The sequence below is a fragment of the Alexandromys fortis genome, unplaced genomic scaffold (genome assembly GCF_014885135.2).
Source record: "Alexandromys fortis isolate MF-2015 unplaced genomic scaffold, M_Fortis_MF-2015_v1.1 scaffold_84, whole genome shotgun sequence".
Taxonomy (NCBI): Eukaryota; Metazoa; Chordata; class Mammalia; order Rodentia; family Cricetidae; genus Alexandromys; species Alexandromys fortis.
Window position 1 is genome coordinate 1376528 of NW_026068017.1, and position 11831 is coordinate 1388358.

The 11831-nt window shown below is 48.9% G+C and overlaps 1 protein-coding gene across 1 annotated transcript in view; it reads right to left on the reverse strand.

Annotated features, from left to right (window-relative positions):
* Positions 1 to 2656: 2656 nt before the first annotated feature.
* The window catches only part of Xaf1 (XIAP associated factor 1), an 11950-nt gene continuing 2775 nt past the window's right edge, over positions 2657 to 11831 (reverse strand). Inside the window, exons 3-6 of the mRNA XM_050162861.1 lie at positions 10240 to 10435; positions 9210 to 9292; positions 6857 to 7174; positions 2657 to 3353 (exon numbers count right to left, since the gene is read on the reverse strand). Of these exons, the coding sequence (XP_050018818.1) occupies positions 3312 to 3353; positions 6857 to 7174; positions 9210 to 9292; positions 10240 to 10435 (639 nt within the window). The 3' untranslated portion in view covers positions 2657 to 3311. The remainder of the gene's footprint in view (positions 3354 to 6856; positions 7175 to 9209; positions 9293 to 10239; positions 10436 to 11831) is intronic.

Below are 11831 nucleotides of genomic sequence, written 5' to 3' on the forward strand. Positions count from 1 at the left end.
CTAAGAACCCAGATGTACAGGGTAGTCGTGTGGTGAGCAGGGCTTCCCAAAGCGGGGAAGGAAATGCAGTCACGTGTTCACTGTGAGGGGTAAAAAAGCAAGACTGTTACCTGCCAAGCAGAGCTCAAACTCGCGTGAACAAACTTTCTCTGCACTTGGACTGTTCTGGATCAGGCACTGTGCCAGATGTACGTGGTTCATTGGTGAATCCAGGACAAGCCCCACACCTGTGGAGACTGCATATAGTTCATCCAGGGTCACAGGCCAGCACCCAACTTCAGCACAGCGAGAAGCTGCCTGTGGTGGCATTCTCCTGTAATCCCAGAACTCAGGAGGCTAAGGCAGAAGGAACAAAAACTCAAGGCTAGCCTGGGATACACAGTGAGTCCCGGTCACCCTGGGCTATGTAGCAAGACCCTGATTCCATTAAAATGAAAGAGCCAGTGAGTGTTAGCCCAGCAAGAGCAGCCAGGGGTGGGGAGAGCACAAATTAAGTGACTAGTTTTCCTGTAAGGGCTGCTCCAAGGAAGTGACGCTGGAGTCAAGCTTTGAAGGATGGATGGAATTTGCAAGGCAGATTAGGCTGGCTTTGCAGCAGAGGAGAAGCTGGTTGTGTTACAGGCAGAGGAAGCAGTGTGTGTGTGAAGCCACAGAAGTGTGAACACATGCAACGCATACTGGGTAACAATTGAACTTGTAAATTCTATTTAACAACAACAACAGTGACCCAAAACTTTGCTTGTGAACAAACTGTGGTCAAAAGGTAATATGGAAAGATAAAAACAAAAAACCAAACCCAAAGCTGGGGTGTTGCTTGGTCTTAGAGTGCTTGACCAGCTCACTCAAAATTCAGGGCTTGATCCCCAGCACTGCATAAACTGGGCACTTCCCAGACGGGGTGTGTGTGTGTGTGTGTGTGTGTGTGTGTGTATGCTGGGTGTGGAGGGGGAGTTGATAAATCACATCCAGGTAAAGTTACAGGCTAGAAGACTGTTGGTGGGCTACAGAGCTACAGGTGTGTGTGTGTGTGTGTGTGTGTGTGTGTGTGTGTGTACACGTGCTGTGTTTGTGTGGAGGTCAGAGGACAGCCTCTGGTACAGAGTTTTCACCTTCCACTGTGTTTAAAAGAGGGTCTTTTTGTGGGCTTTCTTCTGTTTACAATTTTTAGATAGCCTGGATTAGAACTACAAGTTTATATGGGTCTTGGAAATGGATTTGAACTCATGTCCCTGCACCTGTATGCCAGTGCTTTACTCACTGAGCCGTTTTCTGTTCCTGAGTTAGACTTTTTTTTTTTCTTTGCAAGGATTCCCCAAATAATAAATGATACTCCCACTGGCAGGACATAATGGGACCTAGTGGCCTATCAATTGCTACTGTGATCTTAGTAAATTTCTTTGTGCCTCAGTGTCTAGTCTGTTAATAGTCATTAATAGTCATTCCTTTCTCCCAGTTTTGGGAAATTTAAATGAACTGATGCAGGGAATACACCTAGGAGGTAGAAAGTGCCAGAATCTCTGTAAGTTGGGGTCAAGGTACTTCTGTATTTTCTCAATGAAGACAGGGAACACGCGCATTTTGCACATAGAGAATCAGAGGGCTTTGGGAGGTTAATAAATGTTCCTAGTGAGAGGGTATTCTAAGTGTATGGATGTGGGATTCGAACCTACGCTAGAATTCCCAAACCTGGGCTTGGTCCACCATAATATGACATAGCTGCCAACCAGCGAGGTAAACTAAGGCTGTCCCATCACCCGGCGCCCCTCCCACGCGGGCCTCGCGGCTGCGTGGGGCCACAGCTGCCCGCCGGGTGCGTGGGTGCCTCGCGCCGCCCGTTACCGGCTCGCTGCGCCCCGCTCGGGCTGCAGGGACGCCGAGCGCGCCTGCCCCTCCGCCCGCGCTGCTGCTCCCACGCCGACTCCGAGAGCAACCCGGGCGGCACCCTGCGCTCGCTGCGGCCAAACCCACGGCCGCCTTTGTGACGCGCCGCCACCCATTGGCTCTGCTAGAGCCTGCCGATCTCTGGGTCCCAAACTCGGAGTTGCCAGAGCCACTGCTGGCGAGGGAAGAGGGCGGGGAGGGCGCAACTCAGACCCATCTGGAAAGCGCTAGGCGAAGGCAGGAAACTGGAGGGAGGCGCATCTTGTGGGGCTTGCCAGGTGCCCTGCTCTTATCTCTGCTAGCATCAGCAAAGAGGTCTGTCCCAACTTGTTGCTCAGGGTCGTTCTCCCCAGTTTCCCTCCGGAAGCTTTGGGCTTCCATTCCCGTCCTCAGATGAGGATTCCTCCTATCCCCACGTTAGCCGTGGGCCTCCACTCTCCTATCCTCAGATGAGGTAACCCCTCACCCCCAAAAGGTGGGCTTCAAATTGAGTCAGCAAGCAGATCTGATTTGAACCTAACAAAGCCTCAGCTTAGTTCCCTTTCCCATCTTCCCCAAGGTGGCGCACACCTAACCCCACCCACCTTGCTTGGTGAGTAACCTTTTTGCTGCAGCTCCGGGCTGCAAGTTGACTATTCTGTCTGTCCCCAGTGAAGCTGTCACTTATCCCTTATTTTACTGCTAAAGGCTTCACCTGCACACCTCCCTCCCCACCCTACCACCCCCCTTCACTTTGTCCGCCCTCCCCCTCCAAAGTGAAAGGCACACCGCTCACTTCAAAGGAGACGAAGAAATAGTTTATTTTGGAGCCAAATATGAGTGATCATGCACCAGAAATTTTCTGAAGCCCAACCATTAAAGCTTGTCTCTTTTCCTAAATAAAGGCCACCCAAAGTGTTGAGAGTGACATTGCCTACCCTGCCCTGAAGTAGAATGAGACGCCGCCACCACCCCTCCAAGGCCCAGGGGACATTGCGGAAGATGGGGCAGAAAGCTTATGAGAGCCTGGGGATTAGGGGCTGGATAGAACGCTATAAAATGTGTTCTTCTGGATCTAGCATGGCCATGGCTGTTGCAAACATGGGCACACGTCAGCTGTGGTGACCTGCGTAAGACCTGCATATGCATGTGTGTGCTAGCATGTGCATGCACACATGCAAACAAGCACACACGCAGTAGGAAGGGAGCTGCTGGGAAGAAGAGGGTTCACAGGAGTGGGGTGGGGATGAGGGAAGGCCATGGGATAAGTATGCTTACAAGACCTTTGTAAACATATGAAACTGTCAAACATTAAAGGAAAAAAAATCAATTACAGAGATTGGTAAAGAAAACAAAGTTGCGACCATGGCGCAAGGAAGCAGGGAAGCCAGGGGAAACTGGAAATCTTCTGAGTCATAGGGCCTATTTCCTCCAGAGCTAGCTGCTCCTCCTCAATGGTTTTTCTTTCGATGAGCTAACCTCAGGCACTTCTCCTAAAGAAATGAAAATAGATGTTAAAAAGTTTCAAGTGGGAGACAAGTTGCTGAGTATGGACTGGCTTTTCTGTTGTTTCTCCCCACCCGCTGGAGCTATCAAAACCTGCACGCTACCAGCTAGCTACATCTTAGTCCCTCAAATGCTGCTGGTCTCTGGGTGTTCCTGTCCCTTGTTCTGAAGCTTGCATGACTGAGACTGGGAAGAGACTGCATCGAAAAGACTTGGGGTAGTGGTTAATGAAGGAGCGGGTATCATGGGTGAACAGGAAGAGGTACAGGTAGGGTTTCTGTGTAACCACTGAAATCAGTGAGCCACATTGTTTTCTTGGTTAGCACTAAGTCCTTGAACTGAGGTATAGAAGAAAGTGTATAGCAACACTCCCAAATGCTCATGTTTGCACAGGGCTTTCGAGTAACATACACATTAACTTTCAGTTGCAGAGACTCAAAGGATTGCTGTGAGAGAGACAATGATGCTCCCTCCATAAGAGTCATCTTATGGGGGTGGGGGACAGGACAGGAAAGTACTGAAACAGAAGCAGTTGGAGCAGTTTTAGGGCTCTACAAAGTCTTGAGAGAAAAGGTGAAAACGGCTCTTTGGTGCAGAGCAGTGGTTTTTATAGTTCCCAGGTGTGCAAAATTCCTGCCCACCTTTCCCACAGGTTGATTCTTCAGTTAGATTTTCCAGCGTAGCTCCCCAACCCCAGGGGTGGTGATGGAGATCCTGCTTCTGTCTACTATGGGGGCTCAGTCAGGTAGCAGGTAACTTAAACACATAAATAAGGAGCACCCAGGAACATGGGTGTCAGCTGCTGGCCAGAGAAGGCACGGGGCCTCCTGCTTGCTTGCAACTCCGTAGTGAGCTCTAAATGCGTTTTCATTCTGAAATGCATTTTTCATACTGAAAATGGACCATGATGGTTGAGTTCTTACAATTTCTCAGAACATGCTTAAATTAAAATTTTATTCCTTTGAAATTCAAATTTGATTGGGCATAACGTATTTCTACTTGCTATGTCTGGCAAGGATGGAGAAAAGTATGGAAGGAAATACCCCACTACAGATGAAATTAGTTCATTTTTTTATAAAACTTACACACGCATAAATAAATTAGAAAAAGAAACCCTTTCTGAAGGACTGCTCATCTTATAAAGTAATAAAAGCAAATGGCAGAGTCATAAATACACCAAGATAACACACGATCAACAGACAATCCAACCCTGTGGCATGCGGTAGAGAAGATGAGGCTTTGAAAGGACACCCACAGGCTGCTGAAATTGCTTCCTCAGCGATGTGACTGGGGACATGGAGCAGGTGGGGAGATTTAGCTTGTGTATGTGTGTGTGTGTGTGTGTGTGTGTGTGTGATGCTGAGGAATGAACCCAAGGCCTTAAGCATGATGGACAAACGTTTTATCACTGAACTGTATACCTACTCCGCTCTCCCCCATCTATCTATCTGTCTATCATCCATCTATCTATCTATCTATCTATCTATCTATCTATCTATCTATCTATCAACATAGGATCTCACTATATAACTTAGTTGACTTCGAACTCACCATGTAGCCTGGGCTATTCTCAGACTCAGGGTCCTCCTGTCTCAGTCTTCCTTTTTTAAAAAAAACCGTGTGTGGTGTTTGCATGTATGTGCATGTATGTGTGTGAGGGTCTTTGGTATCTTCTTGATTGTGCCTCTGCTTTGTTTTGGGCCAGGGTCTCTCACTGAACCTCAAAGTCACAATTTCAGCTAGACTGTCTGGCCAGTGAGTGCTTGGGACCCACCTGTCTCTGTTCCCCCGGCGCAGAGGCTTCAGGCATGGGTCACTGTGCCCAGCCTTTGCATAGGTTCTGCAGATTTGAACTCACATCCTCATGTTTGCCCAGCGAGCTCTTTAACCATCGAGCTACCGCCTCAGCGGTAATGGTCTCAGCTTCCCTCAGTGCTACGATTACAGGAATTCACCACTAACCCTGACTGACTGCTGGTTAGTTTTTTTTTGTTAACTTGACACAGCCTAGGGTCATCTGGAAAGAGAGACCTCGATTGATAAAATGCCACCATCACAATGGCCTGTAACAAATCTGTGGGCCATTTTCTTGATTAATAATTGCAGTGGGAGGTTCCCAGTTCATTTTGGGTAGTGCCACCCCTGGGTTGGTGGTCATGGGCGCTTTAAGAAAGGAGGCTGAGCAAGCTTTGAGGGAGCAAGCCAGCAAGCAGCATTCCTTCATGGCCTCTGCATCAGTTCCGGCCTTCAAGCTCCTGCGCCGACCTCCCTGGATGATGGGCTATAAACACTAAGGTGGAATAACCCCTTCCCTCTCCAAACTGATTTTGGTCATAGTGTTTGTCACAGCAAACGAAGACACTGAGGTAGTTTGAAAACTAGCTTTTGGTAGACATTACCAAATAATGTCTATTATAACAAAATTCAGGCTTTCTAAAAGACAGGTTCTCTTTAGGTAGTCCTGGCTATCTAAGAATTCTCTATGTAGAGCAGGATGGCCTGGAACTCGCAGAAATCCACCTGCCTCTGCCTCCTACGTGCTAGGGTTTAATATTTGTGTTTTTTAAAGCGGCAAACAACCGAGTCTCTAGCCAAGAACTTAAGAGCGTGCACTTTGAAGGCTTACATTGTTGTAAAGTCCCCCAAGTGGTTCTGCATCCCCCCAGTTTCCTCATCTGTAGAATAAGGGTAAAGTAGCCTGAACTGCCTATAAGGAAGGTCAGCCAAGGCCGAGCACTGCAACACTTGTTACATATTGTAACAATTGTAACATATGTGATGGTTGACATACTTCTAATAGCAACTCGCATTATTACAAGAAATAGTCTTGGGGACCCAGAAGGTGGACTTTGAGGGTGGAAATGCTTGCGATACAAACCTAGCCATGCCTGGAACTCTTAGAGGTGCAGGAGATAAGAACTGACCCCACAGAGTTGTCCTCTGACCTCTGCATGCTTACTAGTGTGGCCCTCCTCCTAATAACAATAAAATTGAAAGAACAAAGCTTTCTTTAAAAAGATGATGGTCTTGGGTGGGGAACTCAGGATGAGGGAGCCGGCTATAAACTTGGGTGTGCTGGAGGCAAGCCACCAGCTGCCTTCACATCTGGAGCCAGACCCTTCTGCTCTCAGGTCTAAGCTGTCTATCTCCACCTGGAAAGAGCTCACTGACAGCCCTCAGCTTGGCTCATTCACTCCAGGCCTTGGGGTGTTGCCCTGTGGCTGGGCCTGACATAGAGAGGCGAGATCTAGTTGTACACTCAAAGGTGACCCAGTGACTGGGAAGTGACATGAACCAGGTAGCATGGGCTGGAGAGAATGTGGCTGGGCACGCAGAAGCAGGAGAAAGCATGGGAGGAGCTGTCCGGCCACCACACTGATACATCATCCCTCCATCCTCCACCCCTCCACATCCCCCATCACCCTCCCCCCAGGCTAGGTAAGATACTGCCAGGTGAGGAGGCCGCAGGGTTGAGGGGAGAGCAAAGTACCTGGTGCGGATTTAGGATGGGCAAGGGCAGTAAGATGCCACACTGACGGCACCTCCGCAGGATGTCATAGGCTGCTTCATCGCCCGTAGGAAGAGCAGCCCTCTGCTGCACTGCAGACTTCAAAGGCAGATCCACGGTGCCATTTTGGTCCTTTGTCTCTTGCTTTCTTGCACGGTTTCTAGTTTTTGTCTTTGGGCGAACATCTTTCTTCGCTGAGGATGTTTGATTTCCAGTCACCTGACTCGTAAGGGATGGAGGAAGGATTTTTGGCTTTCCATCCTGAAGATATGTCACAGTCCTTGAGGCTGGGCATTGTTTCTGCAAATGTGAGTGGTGTGTGAGCTATAAAAAGTGACCTCACCTGTAATAACAGTTGGACAATTCTGCTGAGAAAACCTGAAAGGCTTCTCCCTATAAACACTTAGAAATGTCGGGGAAGAGACAGTGAGGTGGCCCTGTGAGTAAGAGGGCTTGCCGTCGAGCTGGAAGACCTGAGTCTGATTCCTGGAGCTCACGTAGCAGAGCAAAGGAACCTCTCTCCACAAGACCTTCACTCGGCAAACACACACATGCATGCCCACATGCACACATGCATGCACACATGCACACATACACATCAGTAAATGTAAAAAGATTTCATGCTGAATGATACAAAGCAGACATTCAATGTTATAGCTGACTTTGTTAAAAGAAAGAAGACTCAGGTTGCAAGGATGGAGGTCTGAATGTGTCCCTCTAGAATCCAGGCTTGGGGGACAGGAGAAATGGCTCAGACATAAAGGGGACTGGCTGCTCTCGTAGAGAACGCAGGATGGTTGGTTCTCAGTACTCATGTCAGGCAGCTCACAATCATCTGTAACTCCAGTTTTAGGGATACGATACCTTCTGGCCTCCACACACACTGCACGCATATGGTATATATTGTACACATAAGCAGGTGCATATATATATATGCATACACACACATATATGTAGATAGAAATTCATCATGATGGCACATGCTGTTATTCCCAGCACTCGGGAGATAGAGGCAGGCAGATTTCTCTGAAGTCAAAGCTAGCCTAGTCTACATACTGAGTTTCAGGACAGCCAGAGCTATGTTGAGAAACCTTGTCTTCCCCGGTCCCTAAAAAATAAATTAAAATCCAAATGTTACATATATGGTCATAGGGGGTTGCACTTTCAGAAGGTGAAGGTCATAAAGCCCCCTCCCACACGAATAGGACTGTAAAAGAGGCTTCAAACAGCCTAGCTAACTGTTAGCTTGCTCTTCTGCCTCTGCATTCAAGGCCCTCTGCATGCAAGGCCCTCCCTGGACGCCAAATACCTACACTCTGAACTTGGATTTTTAAGGCTTCAGAACACTGAGGAACACATTTCTGCCATGTAGAAATTACCTAGTCTGTGGTCTTTTGTTACAGCAGTGCAAATGGACCAAGACACTGCCAGAGACGTGTGGTTAATCTTGGCCTAACCAGGGGCTTGGGTGGGAGGAAAAGCCCCTTCCCTGCACGGCATTGCCAGGAATGGCGGGTCTCAGCTGCCGCAATAAGAGAACTAGGCTCAGCTCTAAGGTTCCTAGTTCTGCTGTTTCATAGTGGTTTTGTTGTTTTAGACAGTGTCTCACTACATAGCCCTGGCTGTTCTAAAACTTACCATGTAGACCAGGCTGTCCTGGAACTCAGAGCTCTGCCTGTCTCTGCCTCCCAAGTGCTGGGGTATTCTATTTTTCTGAAGAAAGATAAACGCCTCTCTGTTCCGGGGGGGGGGGTAGGAGGGAGGAGATGAGTTCCTGGGAGAGAAGCTGGGGGGGGGGCTCTATAAGACAAGAGGTAACTTGGCTCAACAACACACTAAAAGGCATTTAAGGCTATGGAGGGCTAAGCCAGGCAGTACTCTTCTGTAAAAGCAACCAGCCAATCAGCTGCACCATCGGACATCTTCGGAGTCCCATTTTTATACTCAGTATGCTGTCGGAAATTATGGAGAGATGGGAAGGCCCTATTAGTCTCATCGGGGAGTTCACGGCTAAATAACACATGGGCAGAAAGTCTACAAGTTCGGGGCCCATAGACGACCTCATTGCAGAGTCTAGGCCCTGAAGGTTGGTGACTGTCGGAGGTGACCAAGGCCATCAGGAGTTGTCGGGGCTGCTGCTTGACGGGCTAGGCACAAATGAAAACCAACTATGCCTGCTAAACTTGCCTAAAGAGAACCTTGGGACATAGCGAAACAAAACTAAGTGAAACCACAGACGTTAGAACCTTTGATAAAGGAGCCGCGCAAACCTGGAACTGCGTTGCACACCTTGCTCTCTGGAGTATGCACTGGCTGCTGGACAACTGCTACTCACCATATGGGAGACATACTTATTTTCTGGAATCATCTGTTTGCAGGAATCACACTGGGTTCTTCCAGGAGATACATTTCCCTTCCCTGAGTGAACACAGAAACACCACAAATAACTGTTCTTGACCACGGCGGGCCCACCTCTCCCCTGGATGCTCCCATGGCCTGTGTTCATGAGCGTTAGCCATGCCTAGGCTAGCCTGGTCTTGAGTTCCTTACCACCCCAGCACCCACACAGGAGAGGACTGGCTGGACAGCCATTTTTATCACAGCGATACTGATGAAGAGCCTTTGGTTAGCTCATAAACTGGAACGCTCGGTTCTTAGCTACTAATGCTGTTTTGGCAAGTTGTGGCACCTTTATGGGTAGAGTCTCACTGGAAGAAGTGGGGTGCTAGGTGCAGGCCTTGAGGTTTCTTAGCCCATCTCCAAGTCTTTGTTCCCTTCTGTTTCCCACTGTGGGTTCAGAGTGACGGGTGCGGTGCCTCCCGCTCCTGCCGCCATGCCTTAACAAGACTGTTATTTCTCAAACTGTAAGCCTCAGTAAACCCTTTCTCCCTTAAGCTGCTTCTTACCATTTTTTTAAAAAAAAATCATATAATGGTAAAAATAGGCAATACCCTCTGGTGGAAAAGGAGGAGCCAGACTTGGTGCTGGACGTGGGGAAGTCCGGTCTTATTTGTTCCCCATCTCTTTGTGTGCTTTTCATCTATAGGATGATTTGGGTCGCCCTTACCAGGCTAAGATTGCCTTTGGCATGTAAAGAAAGCCCTTCATATTTAGAATTCCCCATGGCTTTCTCTCCCTCTTCTCTGTGGCTCTTACATCCCACCCCTTGCCTCTAGTTTTCCCGGGATAAGTCATTGTGTGCAGACACACAAGAAGGCTACTCCAGTTTAATGGAAACATAAAGAATGGATTCTCTTCTCTCCTGTGCTGCTAAGGGTCCCTGTCAATGCATCCTGCCCAGGAGAGCGTCTGGCCCTGGAAACTATCCCTTCCCTCACCAGCTTCTCCCCGATACTCATACTCACCTTCCTCAGGCTTGGCCTTTGCACGCAGACACACAGCTTTGTGCTGGGCCAGCACTCGGAGAACGATGGGCTGGTTGCAGTGTGGACAGCGCTCCGTCCGGCTGCCGCAGTGGAACTCGTGGACATCCAGCTTGCTGAAGTGCACGGCCAGGTCACAGAACTTGCACAGGTAAGGGTGCTGCTGGATTTTCTTGGCCTGTGGAAAGATGGAGGACATGGGCCCAACTCCCTAGGAAACTGAAGCCAATCAGAGAAAGCAAGGGTCAGAGGCAGAGATTGTCCTTGGGGATCGTGAAGTCTCTGGTTTGGTTTCAGTGGCTCTGAGAAAGCAACCTGGAGAGAAAAGGGGTCATTTCATCTTCCGCTTCCACATCACAACCTGTCCTCTAGGGAAGCCGGGGCAGGAACTCAAGGAAAGAACCTGGAGGCAGGAATCGAAGCAGAGACCATGGAAGAGTGCTCCTTACTGGCTTGCTCTGATTTGCTCTCTTTACAACCCAGAACCTCTTGCCAAGGAGTGGTACTGCCCACCGTGGGCTGGGATCTCTCATATCAATCATAAGGAAAATGCCCGTTGACACACCCACAGATCAATATGATGGAATTCTTCAACTGAGGTTCTGTCTTCCCAAGAGACCAGAACCTGTGTCAAGTGGACAGAAGTTAAGCAACACACGCATGGATCGTGGAGATCTCCACATCAAGCATGTATGTGGGGTGGAGGAATTTGAATCTCTGGGGTGGAATGGTCTCCACAGTTCTGGCTGCTCAGGTGGGAGAGGCAGTAATCAGGGCTAGGGGAATCTTTATGACTGGTCTCTCCTCCCTTCTCCGCCTCTTTCTCTTTGGTTAGCCTGCTTGCCCATAGAGGAAAAAATCAACTTCAGCAGGGGAGGGCTTGCACGTGCAGGTGACATAAGAGGGGCCACCCAAACTGTGCTGGCTGGTTTTATGCCAACTCAATGCACGATAGAGTTATCTGAAAGGAGGCAGTCTCAACTGAGCAAAGGCTTCCAAAAGATCTGGCCGTTGGACTTTTTTTTAGTGATTGATGGGGGGAGTGTCCCTGCCATTGTGGGTGGTGCCATCCTTGAGCTGGTGGCCCAGAGTTCTAGAAGAAAGCAGGCTGAGCAAGTCATGGGAAGCAAGCCAGTAAGTAGCACCCCTCCATGGTCTTTGCTTCAGCTCCTCCAGGCTCCTGCCACACTTGAGTTCCTTAAGCCAAATAAACCTTTTCCTCCCCAAGTTGCTTTGATCATGAAGTTTTATCAAAGCAGTAACCCTACCTAGGATACAAACACGTGAACACAGAGATGTGGGTTCCAGTCCAAGCTCCTGGCCTCTCCTTACACAGTAGGGCTAACCATGCTTCCCATTTGAGTCCACGAGATCCTAGAGGAGGGAGACCTGGAATGGCGACCTCAGTGTTCCTCCAGCACCTAATCTAGAGCTCAAAGGTGTTTGCAGGATCAGCTTGAACCTAAATGCCTGAGCTTGATCCTCAGGAAGATAAAGCACAAGATGAGAGACTGACTCAGAAAGCAGGGAAGAAAACTGGGGTGGGGCCATTTGCCTCCTCCTTACAAGTTTCT